The 25190-nt window shown below is 41.5% G+C and overlaps 1 protein-coding gene across 1 annotated transcript; it reads right to left on the bottom strand.

Moving 5' to 3' along the window:
• Nucleotides 1-571: 571 nt before the first annotated feature.
• On the bottom strand, nt 572-24497 carry CCDC80 (coiled-coil domain containing 80). The gene is made up of 8 exons (XM_052665718.1): nt 23818-24497; nt 21540-23449; nt 16612-16768; nt 11557-11693; nt 10818-10966; nt 6974-7077; nt 5510-5590; nt 572-1969 (listed from the first exon to the last, which is right to left on the bottom strand). The coding sequence occupies exons 2-8, from the start codon at nt 23439-23441 to the stop codon at nt 1623-1625; spliced, it is 2877 nt and encodes a 958-aa protein (XP_052521678.1). The 5' UTR covers nt 23442-23449; nt 23818-24497; the 3' UTR covers nt 572-1622.
• Between the last annotated feature and the right edge of the window lie 693 nt (nt 24498-25190).

Below are 25190 nucleotides of genomic sequence, written 5' to 3'. Positions count from 1 at the left end.
TGACCTTCCCCTCCCCTCTCCTCCCCCCCAAAAAAACAACCCAACAACAACAAAAAAACAACAAAAACCCTCACTCCATCAGAAAAACTAAACAAAACAATCCACATCTAGGGGAAAAAGAAAGCAAAAACAAAATGGAAAATACAAAATCTCACATGGTAGAGCATGCTCTGTCCAGTTTTGAGCTGTACTTTCTACCTACTCCAGTGCTACTGCTGTGATGACAAAACCTAATGAATGCCCTGTTACACGTATGCATGCAAGGCATGAATGCATATCTGGAGTACGCTTCCATGTAACAGATTATAAAGAGGAAAGGTGACTGATAGGTGTGCCTGAAACAGTAGATAAGACTATTGTGCCCATGTGAGGATTTGCATGATGCCTTCACTTCAACATATTCCTGAATCTCGCTGCTGAGTCTTTAGCGTTTGGGAATCTAACCCAAATGATACTGAAAACACAGCTTTGCAAGGAGTTTCTGCAACTGACTTCAACAGAATAAGGTTGTGCAATGGACCCAATGCGCGAAGACAACAGTGAGAAGGGAGAAGAAAAACATTTCAGAAAATGTGGCAGAAATACAGCTGGTTTAGTAGCAAATCAAATTATACTCAAACAATTCTATAAACATTTCATCCTTTTTTTCTTTTTTCAGGGGGTAGGATATGAGAAGAGGTAGAAGGAAATCTGGAGTTTAGAGCAATAGTTTACATAACATTACAATAGAGAGCTAGTACAACTTATTTAAAATATGTGAATTGACAATGTTTTCTTTTTTTTTTTCTGATTAGAAATAATGCTTTTAGTTTATTTCAGACAAGACTATATGGCTGGTGTTTTCACTTAGCTCTCATTAACTTAGAATTAACTGCCAGGTGCGTAAGACCTAAAAGAACAGGGACCCAATTAAAAGACTAGATGGCCGCGTGCAGCCAGCTTTGCTGTTAAGAGAACTTTACACTGTTCAGTGTTGGAACAAGTACTGCCGGAACCTAACATTCTTACTTTCATTGGCAAAGTCAGCAAATTACAATGCTGATGCACTGTAGAAGGCATGCTGTGTTTTTTAGACAAATTACTTCAAAAGGATTTTTTTAATTATTATTGAAGAACTTGTCAAAGGTGTCTTTCATAATGTTTCCTTTTTTGGGAAAGTTTTGAAGTTCTTCGCTTATCTTCATCAGCGCAATGCAAAGTTCTCACTTTCCAATAAATACAGGGGTTTTTTTCTTAGAAAAAATACTAAAAAGAGCATTGCAATATTTGTCAGACCGTTCATGTCCTGCCCTACAGTAGCGTCCATGGACTGAGGCTGTGGGGACTTTTTGTTTAGTTTTAGTACAAAGAAACAGCAACTGCTGATGCCTTTTGTTTTTAGGATTAAAAATATAAAGGAGTCTTTATTGTTTAAAGCTTCAACACTATGGTTTTGAATTGTTTCACTGTAAAAAGGCTTCTGCATTTTTGAGAAGGCAAATAACCAAAGTCCCTTGATTGAACAGTGCAAGAAGGAGGCGTGGATATCTAGATGGCCTGGAAAAACTCTGCAACAGGCCACATATTGCTTGGATAGCTATTAGAAGACAGGCACAGGGCAGTCAGAGACTAACTTGCTCTTTTCAGTATGGGTATCCATGGTGGTAACTTCCATGGTGACGGTAGTCATCTTGGTAACCTTCCTGGTATCCCTGGTGATAGCTATGGTAACCATACCCACCATACTCATCTTCTGGGCACTGCATGCCGAGCGATTGCTGAATTGTCATTTCCTGTCGCCGAAGCTGCATGGAATCAATCAGATCATACACAATTGCCATAGACCACATTGGAGAAGGGTACCAGGATTTGACGTTTCCATCTTTCCCAACTAGAAGCATGGAGAAATACTCTGGGCTAATTTGGAAATAATTTCGAATGTCTTTCACCAAGTTAGCTGGGATATCTTCTCGGTCTACAGTAGCGCTTCCTAGAAAGTGATCACATAAAACAGCATTGGCATTTTGTTTAAGCAACAGTGATGAGTGTCAGTCACTCAGTGAGTTTGCAGTGTGAGAAGAGATACAGCCTAGTGTTTGATAATGTAATATTCTTGACGTTTGCAGTGTAGTATTTCCTGGTTCTGAAATGAAAGGCTGCTGTACTGTGAACCAAAGATGCATTTTTAACGGTTTTGTTAGGGTTAGTAAATTTGTCTTTATCCTCTAGGCTGAAGCTACTGAGGTCTGGCACACCTTTTCCTCACCTGGCATGCATGTGTGTCTTTTGCTTCTTTTGCAGCTTGAGTAACGGTTAATGTCTGCAGAAGGCACACAAAAATAGTCACAGTGAAAGAAATCACTACACTAGAAATGTGATAGTGTGCAGCATTGCAGGATGAATATGCTGGGTCATTAATGGCAGTGTAGAACCTCACTTTTGAGCTGGAATGCTGTATGAAATATGAGAAGTGGCAGATGTCACGATGACTTTAAAAAATAGGCTCTCATGCTGATCTGCTGAATTTGGCTTATAAATATGAAGCCTGTACTAAGTGGGCAGAAAGTATAAGGCAACTGGGTCGGTGGACACCTATATGCAGAGTTGATGTAGTAAAAGGACTTCCATGAAGTGGCATCCTGCTTACCCACTTTGTGAGATTCTCCAAAGGAGATCTGTGAGTGGGTAGCTGAGAGTGGTCAGGCTGATACAGTTGATGAAGATTTCTAGAAGGCTTCAATATAAACTTTGATAATATGATTGGAAGGCAGAAACAGGGTAGGAATAAATATATCACCAGTTCCTAGAGTGCAGGAAGGTAGCTTGTGTGACCTATTGTAGGGTACCCGCTTTGCCAGGGAGGTTGGACTCTGATATTCTGAAGTCCTTTCCAACCCATGCAATTCCGTGATTCTGTAGCCAGTAAAGTTCACAGTTGTCTATGCTGGGACTGGTGCTATTCTAGGTTAGAGCTTATGTTTATGAAAGGGAGTTATTTGAAAGGCTTGTTCTCTGCTCACTAGTGGTCAAAAAGCCAAAACTGATGTTAGAAGCTGTGAAGAAAATGATACAGGAAGAAAACAATATCATTATGCCACTATGTAAACCTGTTGTGTCCCTCTTGAATACTATATACGCGTCTGATTGTCTCACCTTGAAACTGGAAAAAAGTCCAAGGCAATGAGGATGGTCATAGGTTTGTCAGTGGGTTGGGGGAGATCTACAGGATTGTGTATATTACTGCAGGGATTAATTAACTGTTTACCCACAGAAAAGGTAAGGGATATCTAATAGCCCTATAGGAATCACGTTTAGGACAAATAAAAGTTGGTTTGCAGATTTATGGAGTTTCTCAGAGGGAAGTATGGATGCTAAAAGTTAACATGAAATCAAAGGGTGATTTGACAAGCACATTAAAGGTATCTGTTGAGAACTACATAGCATGTATAACAACATCTGATTTGCTCCTTTGATTGTTATCCTTTATTGATAGTTCAGGCCAGCAGCGATGAAGTTGCTGAGAGAAGCCTGAGGATTATCAAAAAGAATTTCAGGGGACTGAGGCAGTTAATACGCAGAGCAGGTGTACAGGTTGTATGTTCCTCAATCAGTGGCAGGGATGCATTCTGAGAGAAGCAAGAAAACCCATCTCATAAATACATGGCTGAGGCTGGTGCAATCACAAGAATTTGGGTTTTTTTTTGACCATGGGGCAGTTTACTCTGTTCCTGGCCTGATGTCTGCTGATGGGTCTCATCTGTCTTAAAGCAGGATGTGGATGCTAGCCAAGGAGCTGGTAGGGCCTGTTGAGAGGGCTTTAAACTAGATGTGAAGGGGGAGGAGGGGGCTAAAAACCAAGCTTGCTAGAGATGAGCCTAGGGGAATGATGATGGGATTGGGAATGAGGCAACAGGCGCAGTTGAAGTGCATCTACACCGATGCATGCAGCATGGGCAACAAACAGGAGGAGCTGGAAGGCATTGTGTGGCAGACAAATATGACTTAATTTCCATTATGGAAACATGGTGGGATTGCTTCCATGACTGGGAGTGCTGCTGCAGTAGATGGCTGTAAGCTCTTTGGAAGGGACAGTTGAAGAAAGAGAGGTGGTTGCATGGCTCTTTATGTTAGAGAATGTTTTGATGTTATTGAGCTTGGGGCTGGGAATGATAAGATTGAATCTCTAGAGGTAAGGATCAGAGGGAGGGCCAACAAGGCAGGCATCCTGCTGGGACTCTTATAAACCACCTAATCAGGGTGAAGAGACAGATGAGGCATTCTACAAGCAGCAGGCGGAAGTTGCATGATCATCAGCCCTTGTTCTCATAGGGGACTTCAACTTTCTTGATGTATCTTGGAAATAGAATGCAGCACAGAAGAAGCAGTCTGGGAAGTTTCTAGAGTGAATGGAAGGTAACTTCCTGATGCAGCTTGTAAGAGAGTATACCAGAGGTGGTGCCCTGCTGCTAGACTTCAACAGAGTCTTCGATGAATTCGATGCTGCCTACCTGGACTTCAGCAAAGTCTTCGATGCTGTCTCCCACATTATTCTCCTGAGAAACTGGTAGCCCATTGTTTGTACAGATACAGTCTTTACTGGGTAAAGAACTGGCTGGAGGGCTGGGCCCAGAAAGTTTTGGTGAATGGAGTTAAATCCAGCTGGTGACCGGTCATGAGTGGTGTTCCCTCGCAGTCAGTAGTGGGTCTATGTTGTTTAATATCTTTATTGATGATGTGAATGAGGGCACAAGTAAATTTGCAGGTAACACCAAGCTGGCAGGAAGTGTCGATTTGCCTGGGGGTAGGAAAGCCCTACAGAGCAATCTGGACATGCTGGAAAGCTGGGCTGAGGCCAATGGGATGAAGTTCAAGTGCCAAATCCTGCATGCTGGCCACAACAACCCCAGGCAATGCTACAGGTTTGGGGCAGAAATACTGGAAGATTGTGTGCAAGAAATGGACCTAGGGAGGTTGGTTGATGCTAGACTGGTTAACATGAACCAACAGTGTGCCCAGGTGGCCAGAAAGGCCAATGGCATCCTGGCTTGTATCAGAAAGAATGCAGCCAGCAGGAGTAGGGAGGTTATTGTCCCCTGTACTCAGCTCTGGTGAGGCTGCACCTCAAGTACTGTCTTCAGTTTTGGTCCTCTCACTACCAGAAAGACGTTGATGCCCTGGAGCGTGTCCAGAGAAGGTCAGCGGAGCTGGTGAGGAGTCTGGAGCACAGGTCTTATGGGGAGTGGCTGAGGGAACTGGAATTGTTTTGTGTGTAGAAGAGGGGGCTCAAGGCTGACCTTATCACTCTCTACAATTACTTTGAAAGGAGGTTATGGCAAGGTGGAGGTTGGCCTCTTTTCCTGCATAATTAGCGACAGGACTGGAGGGAATGGCCTCAAGTTGCGCCAGGGGAGATTTAGGTTGGATGTTACGAAGAAGTTCTTCTCCAAAACAGTGTTCAAGTGCTGGAATGGGCTGCCCATGGGCATGGTGCAGTCACATCCCTGGAGGTGATCAAGAAACAGTCACTTACCATTAATTGGATACAACTCTAAGACACCACCAACATCTTCTCCAACTCCTAACAACTTGAGGATAGTTATATGGCGCAGACCTGTGGAAGAAATGAGGGAGATTTTGAGTGAGACCTGTTCTTTATGCACATTCTTGGACAGATTTCAGTTAATTCAGCCAGACCTATGCTAGCTTAATTAGCAGCTGGTCTCAGCAGCCCTCTGTGAAGCTGAATAGCCAGTTTCCTTGTAGTCTCTGCCAGTCACATCAGCTGTCCCAAACATGGGGATAAGCCAGCATACTGACATACCAGTAACTCACAGAGGCCACATCCAAAATTAAGAATATCTCTGCACTGTTTTGTTCAGAGCTGATATACTGCCGATCGCTGTACTGTACGGCTTAGGACAGGCATGTACTTCTTTCACTTGCTCTGAGCAAAAGCTTGAACTGTTGCCTCAGCACTGAAGAAAGTCTTAGGGGGCTGCAGAACCTGTTTATGAAACGTGAGTCTATGTGATCCACGAAATCTCTGATGTAACTTCTTACAATGTGGAGATAAGATGCTTGGAAACATCACTTGGTTAAGAAAAACCATTGAAGACAAACCCTTTAGGAGCTCCTTCAGTCTGTTCTTAGCAAGAGGCAGAAGGAATGGCTGTGTTCTGTTCTTCTGAAAGGAGTTTACAATGGTTCACAGTTTTCTTTGGGAGTTACCAAATAAGATGTTGCTAAAGCTCTAAGTGAAAGCCGGGTGATTATGAGTAAACAAAGCAGTGTAGCAGTAACAGTGTTGAAATGTACTGAAATAATGGCTTTTGAATGGGACCTATTTCATTCTGTTACAGGAGTAAAGTTTAGGCCTTGCATCACTCTGTTATTGCTAGGAACTTAAGTTAAGGTGCAAGACTCTCTAGGCTTTTGTAAACAGTCTTGCTCTCAACTGCCTCGTGGAACAGTCTGTCTCTCTAGTGAATATCTTAAGTGCCTAGATAAGGAGCTGAGAAGGTTGTTGCTGGATTGAAGTAGCTTCCATTAACATTTTTTTACAGGTTTAGGAAATGGAGCAGGAAGGAAAAGGGGAGGGAAAAAAAAGAAAAAAAGAAAAAAAAGCAACTGATACCCATGCATCTCCCTAGCTCTAAGCTGGGTATAAGAATCTGACTCTTCCAAGGCATTGCATAATTAATTCATGCAGTAAGGTAGATCATCTATAGTATAAGCTGGAAGAGAAGTCTTCAGAGCACTAACCTTTCCTGCCTAAAGCAAAGGATTCTAGGGAACACTTGATTTAGTGTTGCTAGCTGATGGTGCTGTACTACCTGCTTATCATGGTATTTTCCATTTGTATTTGGAGTAGCTACAAGCTTCAGTTGTGAGACTCCTCAGATTGTCTAGTTTCAGACTTGAGCAAAAGAATCCATCGCATCACCAGGAAGGATGTGGTTTTTGGGGAGCAAGAATGTAATTTCCTTTGACTCACCAAAATTACAGGCTTGTCCACTGAGAGCAGCAAGCTGCTGGGAATAAGCCCAGTCCTCATCACTGGGAGCAGAGATTACCACTAGCCGCCTTCTCCATCGGAACCTGAAAACAAAAGGGAGTGCAACAGGGAACCATCATGACATACGACTGGAGTACTTTGAGGACTTTTGTTCTTTAGGCTGAGATACGTATAACTTTCACAACTTCTAAGAAACGGCTGCTGGGAGTTCTTCCCAGTTTCATTCATCACGGAAAGAGGATAAAGCCTGTCTGGAATTGTACAGCTCCAAAACAAAACAAAAAAACTCTTGCAGCTTTGCTGCAGTTTAGCCAAATAAACACTGAAAAGCTTAAGATCTTTGCTGAAGGCCACCTTTGCTGGATATTACAATGCTGAGACCTGCATATTCAAGTGCAAGAGAGATTCCTGTAGAATTTCTCATTAGACATTTTAGCTTCTATGTCATTTGCTGCTGCTGGAACTGCTCTGTTATTTTGCAGTCCAAGGGCTGTCTGAGAATTAGGGTGTATCTTAATTTCAGACATAACTCATGCTTCTATGTAAATAATCGCTGATCTCTTTTTCTTCTTTACCACACACGCTCACTCAAAATACTTTTAACATTCTCTTAAATCTAGTCTTGTTTATGTAGATGTCTGTATGAGACTGTGGCTACATAAGCCATCCATTGGGCAGCAGAATAGATTTTGGAATTCTCTTTAACAGGGGTGTCTCATCAAACCAAACTTATGCATTGAGGATCACTTTTCATTGTCCTCTCAGAGAAAGGGAATGCCATAGGGACACTTGAAACCCTTAAGAATTCTAACTACAGAGTTATTTAATACTCTGCAAACAACCCCTTTTTTGAGTAAAGGTACTTATACACTGAACCTAAATAAGTCAGATTTATAGGAATTTGCAGAGCTGCAGGGATATTTTTATAGCAGGAAATGATATTTTAAATGGATGCAGATGTTACTCTGTTACAATAATAGTCTGCCTTTCTGCAGCACCACATGAAGATCTCAAAATAAAAGCTAATGCAGCGGATCAACACTGTTCCACTTGAGAATGCAGAAAATACTGTGGGATTTGCTCAGTCACAGAAGTTACTGAGAATGCAGAGGATGCTCCTGCCTAATTCTTTATCTTGTTGACTGACGCTTTTTTTTTCTTTTTTTTTAAATAAGTGATTTGTTTTGTTTTTTAAAATAAGTTCCTCAGTTTTAATCTTGCCCAGGAGGAGCAGCTAGGAGATGTGAGATGTGCATGCAGGTATGAAAATGGGAACAAGAAGATGTATTAATCATATAATGATGTAAAGAAAAGAGGATGAATTTCTTGTTTTTCTGAAAATAGTAGACTTTTTTTTTTTTGTGATACTTTGTATATCAAAAACACTTGGCTGCCTATAAACAAGGACAGAGAATGGAAACATTGGATCATATTTTGTCTAGGGCATAAATGAGTACAGTACCTTACCTTTGAGTTGCGTTAAGATACTCTAATGATTACTTACTAATTTTTGAGTATCTGCTTTGGATGCATAGAGATGAGGAATATTAACAGTCACTTGAGTTGTGAATTCTTCTATCCCAGGCAAGGCCTATACCTGTGTGCTTGTTTGAAGTCACATCTAACCAATACATTAATTTATTTAGATTTTTACAGCTGTTGGTTTAGAAACACTAATATACAAATTTATGCCTATTTTCCTGACGTGGGAAAAACAAACTGGTATTCCTGTCCCAAATAATCTGCCAGACCTTTCCCTTTGTGCACCCTGTCTTCCTCATTTAACCGGTTTTATTTCTCATTCTGATTTGTGAGCCCAGAAAGCAGCACAGCCAGTGTCTCAGTGTTACAGGGATCCAAGGAAATTCAAGGATCTCTTGCCAATATGTGTGGTTTTTAAGAATTACTTAAGGAAGTCCTGGCTCTTGGTCTTCTTTCACACCAGACAGAGGTGTGAAGAACAACATTTGCAATTATACAAGGGCTGTTCTAAAAGTAATGTCTCCTGTTCTATTATGTTGGTTGTATGGAAGTAGAGGTCGAACCTCCTACCAATATTCTGTTAAATTTTGTTGCTGTGTGACAGATGGCAGCAGAAGGGCAGTCTGACAAATTGGCGTCTGACATGGCAGTGTGGGTGAAGAAAAGGTGTGTTGCTGAATTCCTCCATGCAGAAAAAATGGCACCCACTGTCATTCATCAACACTTGCTGAATATGAAGATCAGAGTGTGGATGTGTGCACAGTGAGGTGGGGGGGGGGGATGAGGGGGACGAGGGACTTTTCAGTAGTGACAACACCAACAGTGGGTCACCTCCACCTGTGCAGGTTTGTACAAGTACTGCATGTATGCTCTTTTTCATCACTGGTGAAATTGCACAGCTGATGGTGGTGCCTATATTGAAAAATGGTGTTTCGTAGCTGTTAACTTGCTCTATCAGATAGTGCTGTTGTGCTCTTCGTATCTGTTATAGTTTCCATGGAAATAAATAGGCATTACATTCAGAGAGACCTAAGTACAACTGACCTCCCAAATCTGCAATTCTAGGACTCTTGTTCAGCTGGAAAGTTAATCTTGGACAAAGCTGGAAGTAATATTGCTGGGAATCTGACCAGTTATCGTGGCTAATGAAGTCCACCCAATACTTAAACCTGATGTCTATTCCACAGACAACAGACAAATTTTGTGCAGCAGTAGTTCTGTTTATAGATGCACCATTCTGTATTTTTCCTGCCTGTTTCTCTAACGTGTATTTACTACTAAGGCTGTTCATAAGTAAAGAAGTATTTGGGAACTGCCACTTCTCAGCATACAAGCTCTTTCTTGTGTTGGACAGCTGCTTCCAAACTGTGGTTCTTCTTGGTGGTCTTGAGGATGAATCACTGAGACCTAAACAGGAGGTGGTGAGGAGGGTGGGGTATGTCTTGTTAAAGGTTCTCTTTCTGTAGAAGTGGCCATAAAATTTTGAAATGTTCATGAGTAAACAACCTACCAATTTGCCTGTTGCTCCATTCCCCCTTGTGTCATAACACATTATTCTGTCCCACTTATTTGTATAGGCATCTGGCATTAAAGGTGTACCTGGATAGATTCTGATAGTAGGTGCAGAGAACACAGTAGTACCACTTAAAGCCTAGAGTGATGAGATAGCCCTAATTTTGTGTAAATTTTTCTGTACACTGCTGTTCTTTGGGTCTGAATTTTCCCACAATCCAAACGTTTATTTCAAGGTATTTAGGTCTCGCAGGTATGTAGAGACTGCACAAACAAAACTGCCTTTCTACAGAAGGTCTCTCAGGCATTTTACAAGAAACATCTGCAAGATCTGTAATGCATGACTAATATGACTAATACTGGCAAAGGCCAACTGTTATCTCAAAGCAGTATAAGAAGGAAATTACAGCGAATGAATTAGTGAATCAAACTACATGAAAAGGATTAGAAGGGGATTAATGAGACTGTGATGGCAGTTGAAACATCAACATTGTACTTTATACGTTCAAAACAATGAGCTAACATCTGTGAATTAATCCTTATTTGCTCTTCTAATGCAAATCAGTGTTATTATCTCCATATCTTGGGGGGGGAAGTTGGGGGAGGCTGATATACAGAAAGTTAGTGTCCAAAAAATGTGCGACAACATGCACACTGACTTCTAGCTCTCTGTGCAAGACTGCATGCAGCTGTGGCTACATCTCTGTTTTGCTTAACACTGATAGCACTGAGAAATCTCTTTAAAAATTGTAGAAGTAGTTGGATAGTTATTTTTCTAGTAAGACAGTAATTACTAGGACAAGCAGCAGTTAAGAGCAGAAGGTAATACCTGGATAAGAAGCTTTCAAGGGATTGCTTTTTATCTTCTTTGCAGACAATGCCCTCTTTTTTCTGTCTTTCCATGTCTTTAATTCGTGACTGGAAGGTATCGATCAAATCAAACACGGACTTCATTGCTATGGGTACTTCATAGTATTGCTGTCAAGCAAAAAGAACAGTTGAAAAATGGTCCACATATTAGCATTCTTTCTGCATGCATTGCAGCACTGTAGGGTATACAGAGATTCAAATATCCTCCTATGCACACAGGTAGCAATGCCTAAAACAGATGATGAACTATGGTAATATTCCTATTTTTGCAGTCAGACTGCTCCTTGGGAATGACAGATTATTTGTCCAATGTGTTAAGACCAGGCCATTGCAGGCAACACATTGTCAATATATGCTTTTGTAGGGCGTTGTCATATAAAATAGTTAACATCTTGGTGAGTTGTCACACTGTGTTTAAAATACCAGGTACTGCATAAACATCCCTTCCAGAGGCTGTCCTGTCCCAGCAGTGTCAGCTCACCATCCCCACAGAAAGCCACAATCCCTGAGATCCTCCCATCTGCAGATTATGAAGATAATGATCTAATTCCTGACATATTCTCTTACTGTCCTTTTTCTTGTTATCTAGCAATGACAGTCTCTTATGTGCCTGACATGCTAGCCTATATTATAATTTCATCCATTTATTTTTTTCATATTTTTCAATGCCTTTTCTTTCCAAGAGTCAAAATTCTCACCTTGACCTTCATGTCAGTGTCTGTCAGCACCATGAAGAAATCATTGTAGGTCATCCCATACTCTTTCCTCAACTCACTGATGAGCTGCTGATCCACAAGATCTTCATCCTCTATCACTTTCATGGGCTTTTCGTTATCTTAATACAAAACAGAGGAGAAATAAAAACGGTCATGGAATTGCACAGCAAGTTGTCTTCAGTTACATCTTGCAAGAAAAGAGGAAGTTCATCTTCCATAGTCCCTCTTCCCACTGCAATGGCAAGATCTTCAAAAACAGTGCTATGCCACTATGGCTTTTAACTGTCCAGTTTTCTGTCTCAGTATTTTTGGAAAATGAGTTTACCCTAGGTCTCATGTACTTCAACATTAGGCATTTTTACTTGCTTTTGAAAAATTTTGGTTGTCTACTCTTTTCTGGAGAGGGATTTGAGATTTTTTCAGACATATTTATGTATTCATGTGTGTGTTAATTATTTCAGTAGCTCCAAATGCAGCTGCTCCTGCAATAGAAAATAGAAACTGACAGTTTCCTGCAGAGGCTGGAAAGCGTTGAGAATCTGAGTCAGTAAAATGTAGTTAGAACAACTTGAGGCTGTCCAGTATCTTTCTGTCTTAAAAAATTACATGGGATGTTTAGTGACTACAAGAAACTAGAAACCATTAAACATATCTTGGATATTGCAGTTTTAGCTCTTTGGGTCTGCACAAATACCATGCTGTGGCACTCTTCTATGTGCTTGCTGATGTCAATTTCCTAATGGGGAAAGAAAGGTGTTCTGAGAATGATTTTATGCATACTCACTGGTTCTACCCTAAGAAAACTTTCAGAAAAGAGAGAGGAAGAAAAAAAAAAGCAGTCAGTGATTTCATTTTGAAATTTACAGAATTACTAGATGTCCAAATTATGCAAATGGAAAAGAACCAAACACCCAACAAGATTTTTAACTAACTCAGAACTTTATGTCTCTTTTCTTGTATTTAACATGAAAAATGATTAGTCTGATGCTTCAAGTTTCAACCTAAAAGTTTCACCTCTTTCACCATTTTCAAATGATTTATCATCATTTGATGACAAGTACCAAAAGATAGTCTAGGTATGTATTTACAAAGTTAGATCCATGTGACTTAAACGTGTACAGGACAAGCCCATAGAGGTACTGAGAATCCTTAATTTCCTTAAGCCAGAGTGCGTTAGGGCCAAGTTCTGAAAGCTTCCATATCATCAGCTCATCCCCAGCATCCAGAACAGCACTATACAACTACGACAGTGCTAAAGCAGGCCTCCAGATGCAGCTATGGGCTTGGGAATTAAAAAAGCAGGGAAGTCTCACACACAGTGAAATAAAGCACCTGGGGGCCAAAGAGCTGTCTTCAAATACTACTTGTTTATGCCCTAAGACAGCGCTAGGTCATAAATACTCTCATCATCACTTAGCGATCTCAGTCGTGGCTTAAGTGATCTGCCTGAAGTCAGAGATGCCACAGCCAGTAAAGAGCTGCAGTGCAGAGGTTCAGCTTTACTGTCTCCTGCTTCATTGTTACTCATCAGCAAACAGACATGAGATGAACTGATTTCAGCATGCAGCAATAGAAAATACTTATTCAAGAACAAATGTATATTTTGAAAATAGTTGAAAATGTTTGGATCAGAACCAGACCTAAACTTCATACCTTGGGGGGAAAAAAAAAACAAACACCATCAAGTGCTATAATTTGGCTATACTAATCATTATACAGACAACATTTTTAATGGTTGTACATGGTTATATGCACTTTACAGTTTTGTGAAGGACTGCAGGTAATGTTATAAATTCTCTGTTATATGGGTTCAGTTATGCTTTAATGCTTCTTAAACAAGACTTACATCTTACTAATGTCAAGCGTGACTCTTACAACATTAACCAAAATTCATACTTATGCCTGCAATTTTATCCCAAAGCAAGATCAGCACTTTCTCATTGGTCTGTACGGAGGTAAAATAATGCAAGAGAGGTTAGTGGAAAACAGCTTCAATGGTACACTACCTTACACTAACTGACTCATAGCACTGTTTTGCTTCAAAGGTTGCAGATAGCAACATGAAGATAGCACTCTAGAGTTTCACTGTTTGGATGTTTTCTTTCAGAGCTTACAATGTAAAGTAAAACAAATGACAAAAGTGATACAGAAAAATGTTTTCTGGGGAAAAAAGCCAGAAGGACTGACTTGCCTTGAAAACTTATGCAAACATAGAAGTGGTTTTTGGAGAGGAAAATAGAAGTTAATCCGATAGCCTTTCTCCAGTTCACCACTTGTCCCCAGCCTTCACTCTCATAAAGCATATTGGGTCAGCCTGAAGAACAACACAGTTGAGACTGTCTACTACCACCAGCAAAATTCTCTTTGATGTTTCTGTACAGGTCACTGAAAAAGTGTAAAATCTTTTCTCAGTACATCTTTAGCAGCCAGATAGGCTGGAAAGATGAGTTACTCTTTACAAATAATTCAGTCGAACAAAGAATGTCAGTACTTAGCTGTGAAAGTATAGAAGCCTAGTAGATTATGTGCTGGCTTTGGTTGTAAGATGGTTGTGTTACAGCTTGGAACTGCAGTTTAGTTCCCTGAAGCCCTGTTCCCAGGATGTGGGGGAAAGAGACCAAATGGCTAACAAGGTGAAAAGGATTCTGATTTTCTGTCATTCCAATGGGAAACAGTCTTTGGTTTCATCATAAATCAGTCTAGGCCAAACAGTGTTAATGAGCTCTTTCATTAACTACTTCTAAATATGTTTGAAATTCCAGATGAAGTATTTTCTGTGGGCCTTTCTGTTTTTGTCACTTATAATTCACTAGCACAGCAAGTCCGAGGATATAGCAATTTAAGTAGATCCCTTTGTGCTGGCTGCTAAGACTTCTCACTTTGGCAAAATACTGTGAACAAAACATTTGTTAGGAGTTTTTGCTGCCTCTGATGCTGACAGAGACTGTGTCATTAAGAGGCTATGCCAGCAAGAAGAGTAGAGGAGAAGGGGAGGGAGAATAGAAAAGTGTTTGTATTATTAAAATTTTGAAAAAGCTCAGGAGATTAGGTGTTCTGGGCAAACATGTAAGGTGAGCTTCTCATGTAAGGTTAGCTCATACCCTTCTAAGTCTCTTGCTTTTTTTCAACAAGTTAATTCCTCCTATGAGAATTAAGCTGTTATACACATTTGTGGTTTGGAAGAAGTTTGGGTGTAAGTTAAGTTTGGAAGAGGCTGAAAGAGTATGGTCTATGTCAGAGTGAATGTCTGTTTATTAGAGAGACTGGAGCTAAATATATTCCTAAACAGTCCACTGACAGACAGATGGTGTAGGTACAGAAAAAGTGACCTTGAGTAACCTTGGTCTGATGTGGAAAATTCTGTACCACTCCAGATTTGCCAGAGAGGTGCATGGATGGATAGTCTGGATATGTGCGTCTCTGCTGTTCAGAGACAAGTCTGCTGGCCCCCAGCTAGCTCCCCTCTCTCATAGCAAGGGCATGGCTGGAAGCCAGGCATAGTTCCATCATTTTCCAACCAGTTTTATGCCAGATCTGAAATACTCTGGAAGAAACAGGTGATGGGAGCATCATGTAGTCCTGAGCTTTCCATTCTATCATACATTGCTTCTAAGGTCTGGGAAACCAAACCATATGAATTTCTGAATGTGGTCAGTTATAAGCAAAACTAGTAGTTTATATACTATTGATTTGCCTTGGTTCATCAAAACACTTAAACTGGTGCGAAGCTGTAGATGCAGACAGCAACAGGATTGCTTACATTCTTTAGAAGACACTAAAGCTTAGGTGCTTTGCTGGACCTGGACTTGATGTCTCTGTCCAAATTCCACCATAACTGAAGGAAAGGTTCTTGCTGGCTTTGGTGGGTTTCCCCAGGACCTGAGCACTGACACCTGTTGTTTAAAAACTACATAAGAGTTGGATGCCCAGTGCCACTTGCAGATACAGGAATTCTAAAGAAAGTGGAACTAGATAATGCTGAAAGAAGTGCTTTACAAGACCTGCACAGTCTGATTTATAGCGCCTCCAAAGATTAACCTCTTAACAGCCAGCAATAAACAGACACACTGATGAGTATCTTGCTTTCTGGGCAAAGAGAGGCTATCAGACTTAAAACGGTAAACCTTTTAATATCAGGTATGCTAGTACAAATATATAGGGTTGCCCATACTTAGAAGCTATGGATGAAATCTCCTATATTAATATCTCTTTACTAGCAGAGAGAGGAAAACGTTCTTGGACCTCACTTGTGGTAGAAAGTACTCACTTTAAACATCTCAAAATCATCTGTTAAGCCTAGAGAAGCTGATCTTGGAAGGAAAAGAACTCACTTCAAGGAGTCTACCTGGCACACTTCTCTCACAGTCCTGGGTTCAGTGAGTGTGTCCCTGTGCAAAATTAAGCCTTTTCCATGGCCTCATGAGGAGTGAAAAGGCATAAGTAAATGTTATATGGCAGGGCAGAAAGCTAATGATGTTGAACTTCGAAACAGAGTAAGCTTAGACCAAGTTTTGAATTATAATCTCAAACATTCTCTTCAGCTTCTTCTGTACCCCACCTCCTCTCCTTCATGACATCAGACAGTTTCTTTAAACCGTGTTTAAAACATGCTAGCAAATATCTAGCTGCCCACGGTTTAGAAAAGAAACAATGGTGGTGTATTAGGACAACCATCCTGATAGTGAGGTTAGTATTCATGATACTGGTAGAACTGAGCCTCATTTCCCCCATTTTCCATGTCCTCATCAAATTTTCAGGCCTTTTCTCTGTTACACTATTTTACTGTCTTTATGAATTCCCACAAACAAAGCTGAAGTTACAGCGCTGGAAGCCTAAGCATGGAAAATATTAGAGGCCTTTACATAAATACAGAATGACAGAAGTCAGCATGGAGGGAGGAGGAATGGGTTTGAAAGTCCTACTATCCCACAGCAGATGGTCTTGTTCAGGTCTTGACCCAAGCTGGGGAAATTTCTCCCTTTGCTATCTGTTATGTGCCCACAAGATGGAAAGAAATTATATAAAAAAAAAAGGAACCTAGCTGGAAGTGGTCAATTTTCATGCTGCTGTTGTTCATGGTGCCAAAAATTGTAATGACTGAGATTTTCCTTGTTGCCATCTTGCAGAAGCTCTCCAGATATTCGTCTCGCTGCTGAACATACATGGTGTTGTCCGCCTTGGGGGTTGTAATCAGCTGGTTGGTGGCAGAGACAAAAGAGCTTGTTTAATATAAGAAATGAAGCAGATTACTATTTCACTGAAGGAGAACTAGTCTCTGTCTGCAACCTTGGATTTCTTTCTCATAAAGCTATTGACTCCTCTATAGTTTTATTTTGCTTGTGGTTGTAGCATACCTTTAAGACTAGTCCTCTCCAACCAGTCCCAGGAAAGCCATAGGAAGCATGGTAGCACCAGCTCTTCCAATGCCTTTCCACAGTACTGGTAGGAGAAATGACACTGGAATTTACAGGAAGCCCTCTACCTTCTTATTATCCTTTGCCCTACCACATCTCCCCCCACTCATCAGGGATGCAACATATTTAGGATTCCTCCCACCCAGTCACAGCAGGAGCACTGGGAACATGGCAGCCTGGCAGCTACTCCATCCTCATCTTATGCTCCAAGCAGAGCTCCTGTGGCTGTTTCGACTATGACAGTGCAATTACAACTAGAGCTCATTGAATAATTATATAACTGATGGTCGTATAAGAAGACCTTGAAAACTCACTAAGGCCACTGTGACCTCACCTGAAGATCAGATTTATCATATATTTGTTTTAAGTCACTTTGCTGTGATATGGGTCTTTTATTTGATTAGAAGGCATGGCTATGGAGGAAAAGCAGGAGGAAGAACAGTTATAAAAACGAAAGTATAAAATTATCCACAGTTTATGTTACTCCATTCATTTCAAAGTCTCCTAACAATTGAAAGCTTAAAGAAGTTTAAAGCACATAACTTGGCTCCTTCATCAGTGACTAGGATTCTGAAATCCCAGGAAGGGTGTTTGTCTCTTAAATGTTCCCTGCTTTGTTCTGCAAGGTTTGATGACAGGTCTAATTCAGACTTCAATATATGTTCTCACTCATGGCTTCTGAAACTAAGAGGAAAGTGCAAACCAATGGTCTGGTCAGCATGCAGTAGTTCTATGCAGCAGTTTCCAGAAGAAGTTTGGACAGGAATGCCCCCAGTCTAGCAACATAATCATATAAATGCTGTCAGTGCAACACACTGAAGTACCTGCAACCACTCCTCCAAACACAAAGGGAGTTGGAATCTGAATTTTATCATTTAATATATTAAAATACCAGAATCCGTCAATTGCAAGCTTATGCTTCAGTCTGTAGCAGGTAAAATTATCTTCTATATACCTCATGTTCACAGAGCCTGAAGGCTAATGTTTACAATATATTCATTATTAATTTTAATCACTGTACTGAAACGTAGGGGGCATTTATCAGCTTGTAAAATCTGACTAGTTTATAGAAAGACTCCCTGGCATGACTATAGCCCTGGGTGAATGAGAATTAAACACAAAAAGTGTTTGATTTACATGTAATGAATTGTTTTTAAATTGCACAGAAATACTTCAAGTTAAGAAAAGATCATCAAGAGGATTTGAGGACTGGAACCAAAACCAGACCATTGGTTTGCATTGTACGTTTAGTTTTAGAGGCTGTAAATAAGAGCACACACTGAAGTCTGAATTAGATGTACTTGTTCGGATCTTGCAAAATGAAACAGGGAGCATTTAAAAGGCAAAGCAATCTTCACATCAAAGCTTTGTTCTAGGACTGTTAAAGCCAAACAGAAAATGCATCACATCTACCTGCATTTTCAGGCATGTGTGTGTATGTGCATGTATGTATTCATATATGTGCACCTATGTATAAATGGTTATACAAACTGTCAGCTTGCACTTCATCACCATAAGGAAATAAACAGAAAACCCAAACTCGGTAAGCCAAGACTTCTCAACGTTAGTAAGAATGAAACAAAACCCTCAGTATGGACTGGTGGGGCTGCAGACCTCAATACCCATATGCTTGTTCAGTGTTCACAGGTGGATCCTATGTTTGTCATTAATTGAGCTTAACGCAGATTAGCCTTCAGAATCTATATGTTTGAAAAGCATGCTGAAACCTGCAAACTGAAATCCTTAATGATGCATAAGTCTTAAAAGCCTGTGACTCTCTTAAAATTCTCTTGTACTGGGAGAGGACTGAAACAAGTCTTTGGGAGACAGTCTACTAAAGTGACTGAAAGACAGTATCATAGCAATGTGGTGGTGTTCTACTCAGGTAGGGCCAATTCTGTAACAGTGTGGGCTAATTCTTTAGAGGAGTTTAAAGACTCATGAATGGTATAGTTTGTCCAGCTAGAAGGACTTACCCTAAGTGAACTGAATAGTTTGATAGAAAGGAGTGCAAAAATGCATGTGTATGAATTAACGAAGCTTGGAAAGTTTTTTGTTATCCACGTGCTGGGGATGGAAAAGAGAGAACAGGCTTCAGCCGTTGCTTTTACTATTGATTACCTCAAACTTGTCCTTCAAGAAACTTCAGGACAAGCAGGCTGAAGGTAGTATTAGATACTAAAGAAATTCAATGGAAATGGCACAGTCATTTCTCTTCAGTGAGTTCTGGCCTGACAGCCTGAGATTGTGCAGCTCTTTTAATGAAAATGCAGCTGACAGGTGGCCTGCTATCAGCTGATTGAAATTTCAGACCAGCCTTTAAGTTGCTGTGACTGTGCTGGTGTAATGAATTAACAGTTTGACATCCATAAGCTCAGATTTTGACGTTTTACAAATTTGTTTTTATTTGTCTTGATGCTGGACATGTTGTTGGAAGCCACAACATTGACATATATGACCAAATTTCAAAGATCTCAAACTTCTTTGGTTTGCCTAACTGGTAGTTAACATGTAACTGACAAGCATTATTTGCAAAATTAACTTAAGTTCAAATTTTTCAATAATAATAATAATATAATTGAATAATATTTGAATATTATTCAAATATATTGCAAATGGATCAAATATAAGGCCAAGTGCAAGGTCCTGCATCTGGGTTGGGGCAATCTTAAGCACAAATACAGGTTGGGCAGAGAATGGCTTAAGGGCAGCCCTGAGGAGAAAGAATTGGGAGTGTCAATTGATGAGAGATTCAATATGAGCTGGCAAAGTGTGCTTGCAGCCCAGAAGACCAACTGTATCCTGGGCTACATTAAGAGAAGTGTGACCAGCAGATGTAGGGAGACGATTCTGCCTCTCTACTCTGTTCTCGTGAGACCCCACCTGGAGTGTCCAGTTCTGGAGCCCCCAACACAAGAAAGCTGTTGGAGCAGGTCCAGAGGAGGGCCACAAAGATGATTAGAGCTGGAGAACCTCCCCTATGAGCACAGGCTGAGAGAGCTGGGGCTCTTCAGCCTGGAGAAAAGAAGGCTCTGAGGATAGTAGTCTTCAAGTTCCTTGAAGGGGGCCTACAGGAAAGCTGGGGACGGAGTTTTTATAAGGATATTTATGCGACAGGATGAGGGGAAATGGTTTTAAACTGGAAATAGGTTGGTTTAGACTAGATATTAGGAAGAAATTCTGTACTGTGAGGGTGGTGAGATACTGGAAAACAGGTTGCCCAGTGAGGCTGTGAATGCCCCTTTCCCTGGAAGCATTCAAGGCCAGGCTGGATGTGGCTTTGGTCTAGAGGGAGGAGTCCCTGCCTATAGCAGGGACTTGGAACTAGATGATCTTAAAGGTCCCTTCCAACCCAAACCATTCTATGATTATATGATTGTTCTCCACTCACAACATGCTAGGGAATGTTCTTCTAGCTCTGCACAGGCCCTGACTCTGGAAGAATAGGGAGGGGAATAAGAAAGTTGGATTCTACTTACGTTTGTGAATCATCAACAGAATGATTAATTACATTCCAGTGGTTGAAATCTTGGCTTGGCGTCTTAGGTATTTGAATTGAAATATGGGGCATCAAAGTGAAAACTGTGTTGTGACACTGACTGTTGAACAATAACTGTCAAAGAGGCCAGCTTGCAGTGGAATAATTGCAAGAAACCAGCTCCCATAATAATATTTTTAAAGAACTATTTTTCAAAGTGTGCCGTTTCAGGATATGTGCCATCTGCCAGGAAAAACATCTGTACTACAGCTAAAACTGTTTCCTGTTGCAGGTGAAGTGTTTTTTTAGATAAGTCGTTGGAAAAACATACAACACTATTAAACCCTGAGAGAAGTAACTCCAGATTGTGCTGAGTTTCTAAGACTTGAAAACTAACCATACAGTTATTGTTTAATAAAAACAGCAGGAGAATAAAAGGGAACAAAGTTTGTATGGGATCCCTGACGATATCTAGGAGATCTGAACGCCAAATTCCCACGAGAAATAATGGCACATATAACTGTTCTACCTCAGGGCAAACTTGTCATATGCCTTTGTGCATATCGTTAGTCAGACATGCATAATACTGCCAAAAACACCTGGCTTACTTCCAGTTTTAGGACACCAGCACCAATACAAAACAGGTTTGCCAGCTGGCAGGACATGCTGAGCATCAAAATGTAGTGACATTGGCAAGTGCCTTAAAGCAATGACTGAAATCCACATGAACTTCATTTTATTGAATATAGTTGTAGGGATCCTGATACCTGTGTATCTATTGAAAATAAAATATTCTGATGACTGTATGATGGCTCATGGAAGTGAGTGGGAAGAAGTTTTAACCTAATTCCTGTCTGATGGATTTTTGTACCATATGTAAGATTTTCTACATGAGGCTGCAAAAACTTCCATGTTGGCAATGATCCTCCAAATCTAGAGATCTGATCTCTTAAACAAAATCAACAAAATAGACTAATACAAAAGCACCATAAACTTTCTGTTCCCCATGTTCCTACTAGGATGGAGATATTAGTTCATTTATGAAATAGAATTCAGATGAACAAGTTACTTACAATGAGCCGCCTTTTGCCTTCAAAATAGTCTAGGAGGTTGGCCACCGATTTCCTGGGAGGCTGTAAGAAAGGCTTCTTGTTGGACTTGGGGAAATCCTCATTTTCTGTTCTGCTCCCCTTCTTGTTTTTTTTGCTACGGTCTTTATCCTGCTTGCTCTTTTTCTCAGCTTTGTCCTTCTTGGACTGTTTCTCACTCTTCTGCAGCTTGTCAGGTCTGTCCTTTTTCTTTTTCTTCTCAGGTTTATCCATTCGCTCATGCTTCTTTGATTCTTTCCCTTTCTTTGGGGGAATGCTTCCCACTGCAATCTCTTCCTCTAGATGGGGACTAGCAGGCTTACTTGGGTCGTATTTATCTTCGTATTCATTACTCAGTATCTTCTCTTGCGTCTTCTTTTTTGGTGGTTTAGTCTTAGTTGGTTTGTGTTGCCCTGGCGTGACATTCAGGTCCCTGTGGTTATAGTCCTTCCTGTCTGTTCGATTATCTTTAAACCTACTCACGCTTGCCTTCGTGTAATGCACTGAGGGGGCGGTTGGGACTTCTGTGAAGCTCTCATAGCGGCCACCTTTGCTTGGTTTCCGTGTGGCTGCCAGGTGTTTCTCTGGGTGGCCTCGCTGCCGGTCCCTGCGATTTGCCTTCCACACAGGAGAATAGAAATCCTCAGAGGCCATGACTCGCGGCGTGGTGGCCTCAGGAGCTGCTGGCAGCCTGTGGTACTCTGTGGTGGTATGTGACTTTGTGGTCCATGTCCTCTGTGTGGTGGGGACGGGTGTAGTTGTTGTTGTAGGCCTGCTTGCTGTTGTCACTGTGCGGGTGGTGGGCCGGGTGGCTGCGGTGGTGGTAGGGAGGGCAGTGGTCCTTACTGTAGGCAGAGGAGTAGCCACAGTGGTTGTCATTGGTTTTCTCACTGTTTTGGTCCTTGTTGGCTGGTTGTTGCTCCTCTTTGGTTCCTCCTTCCTGCCTCCGGCTGATACTTGGACATGCCCACCACCAGGGGTAGATTGGGTGCTCCCCCCGTTATTGTCATCTTCAACCACCTGTCCCTCCACCCCAGCTGCTTTGCAAGTCTGTATGAAACCCTTCTGTCTCATCTTCTCAATTTTTCTGATGGGGTTCTGATCAATGACCTCATACATGGCCTCTAGCCTTACAGGGTAAGGGTACCTTTCCTCCACCTGTAGAGTTTTCTTCAGCAGCACCATGCCAAATTTCCCCTTTTCTAGTTTCAGAAAGCTCATGAGTTTAGGGATGAGAGCAGGATCCAGTGGCTGTTCCAGGATTTTTCCTTCATTGGTTATCCTTCTGACTTTTCCTCCTTCTTCCCCTTCTTCATGGAACAACACAATCTGCTGGATGTGTCTCTCAGCCAGTTCACAGTAAACATCATTTTTCAGCAGGCTCATCATGAGCCGGTAGTAGCCCTCCGAGGCATGAGGGGCAGAAATGACCCACACCCGATTTTTCCCAGCAAAGCTGGCCAAGACATTGGGGGAGCTTGATCCCGAAGGGAAGCGTACTGCTCGTGACTGTGGGGCAGTAGATATCCCTTCATCTTTGATCATCTCAGACTTGGAATATTTGGCTGCAGCTGTGAGTCTCTGTACCCGCCTTGTTCTGGTGCCTATGCTCCTGGATTGGGAACGTGATTCCTCTTTCAGGAGATTGGCAGGTGCCCTTGGAGGTACTGAAGAATCTCTCTTGGTGACGGGGTGTTGGGGATTCGGGCTCAGATTCTTTAGGGATGCTCCAGACCTTCTGAGGAGGCTGCTTGCAGCCCTGTGAGACTGAGGCACTTTCCTAACTCCATGGCTCCCTCTCTCTGCTAACCTCCCTGTCGTCTCAGAGCCACAAACTAGCCATGCTGTCCACAGCAGGGCTAAGCTGAGAGCTGGCCTCCAGTTCATTGTGCAATCTGCTTGTGGGAAGGAGGAGAAAAAGTCAGGTGTTAACAGTATGATGATTTGCACAAATGATTAAATAAAGCCACAGAAAGAGACTGGATAGTTTTAGGAATTTAAGAGTGCTGGTTACACCTCAGTATTACCCCAGTGGTTTTGTAGAGTTTAAAAGTTATTTTTGGAAAAGCACAAAATGGATCATTTTATCAAAAAATGACATCATCCACCTGTAACACAACTCTGTCTATCCAAAAGGACATCATGATCCACATCCTTCTCACTCTCTCAGTCTCTCACGCTTTCACATGCACACATGCAAACACACAGAGAGAATAGGTCTGGTACATAGAGCAGAAAGCCAAGAATTAGACTTGAGACTTACACTCTCACGGAAGTTCCCCTTCCAGAGACGAGGTTTCACGTCTTTTTCCTTTAAAAGGAGACAAATGCCATACAGCTTTGCTGCTGCTCGGTGATTTATCCTTACACAGCCTAGCAGGTCCCAGAGCCCGTCTGTCTACTTGTGTATCTTTTACTTTTTCTTTTTTCTTCACGTTCTTGACAAGCGGGATGAGGTGAGTGGAAATTTCCTTTGGGATCTCTGCTTCTCCATTTACCTGCAGGTCTGTCTTCTTTCTGTACCGGTTACCCACACAGGCAGGGATTTCATTTAAGAAAAGGAAACTCCCAGCTGCTCTGAGTCTCTCTCTTTCAAACTTCCTCAAGCCTCCTTCCCACTCCTTGCTTCCTCAGTCCAGCTTAGCTCCTTTGTTTCCAGAAAGGAAAGCACAAGCATTAATATATTTTCCAGGCTGAAGAAAAACACAGGAATGTGGTGTTGAAAAAAAAAGCAGATGCTTCCCTTTCCCCTTTCTCCACACTTAGACAAAAGCAAATTGTGTAAGTTTAATCTTTTCTTCTCCTTCCCTTCTTGGCTCTTTACGGTCCCAGAAATGTCAGGGTAACCCCAGCGCTGCTCAGAACCAGCTTCAGACAACAGTGGCCACTGGAAATGGGGGAAACTTCACTCAGGATTTAACAGCTCAGCAGAACCCGCCTCCTCCCCACTCTGACACAGGGAGGGAGGGAGGAGGAAGGCTCTGGGGGCTGAAACACTGCACAGCATCACAGCACACTTCAGAGAGGGTGACTCCAGCCTTAACTCTTTCCTTTGCACTTCCGAGCTCCCTTGTGCTCCCCAGTCACATCTTTCTCTTTCTTCCCATTACAAAGACACGCTCTGAATAAAAAAGAGTCCCGTGAGAAATGTATTTCCCCATCTGTGTCAGAAACCCCTCTGCTGTTTTAAAAGTAGTTGCTTTGTAACCCTATTGTTTCTGCCTTCTGCTCCCCTTCTCCCCGTTCGTTTGTTTTCTGGGAGTTCTCCAGTAAAATCCTGTTTTGCTTCACTTTCCTGCCAATTTCACTTTCAGATCCTCTTGGATGTGTCACTATAGTCTGCTCTGTAAACATATGTGCACATGGCTGTTTGTTCATTTGTAGTTTTAAACAGATCAAGATGTTTACTGCATTATGGTACTAAAAACAGCGTCACATGTATTTCCCTTGAATGTACACTAGTAGTAAAAAAAAAAAAAGTGCAAAAATACCTAAAGCGACATGGTTAAGGACAGGGTCATGTCCTTTGCTCTGTTCATGGGGTAAATGACACCATTCTATTGAGCTGACGTAAACTGGCACTGCTGCACTGCCAGCACCTGGTCTTTAGCTGATTCACACTGGCTTCAGTGTGTC

This window comes from Tympanuchus pallidicinctus, unplaced genomic scaffold, assembly GCF_026119805.1.
Source record: "Tympanuchus pallidicinctus isolate F22 unplaced genomic scaffold, pur_lepc_1.0 scaffold10, whole genome shotgun sequence".
Taxonomy (NCBI): Eukaryota; Metazoa; Chordata; class Aves; order Galliformes; family Phasianidae; genus Tympanuchus; species Tympanuchus pallidicinctus.
This window is presented reverse-complemented; position numbering and strand designations above follow the sequence as displayed.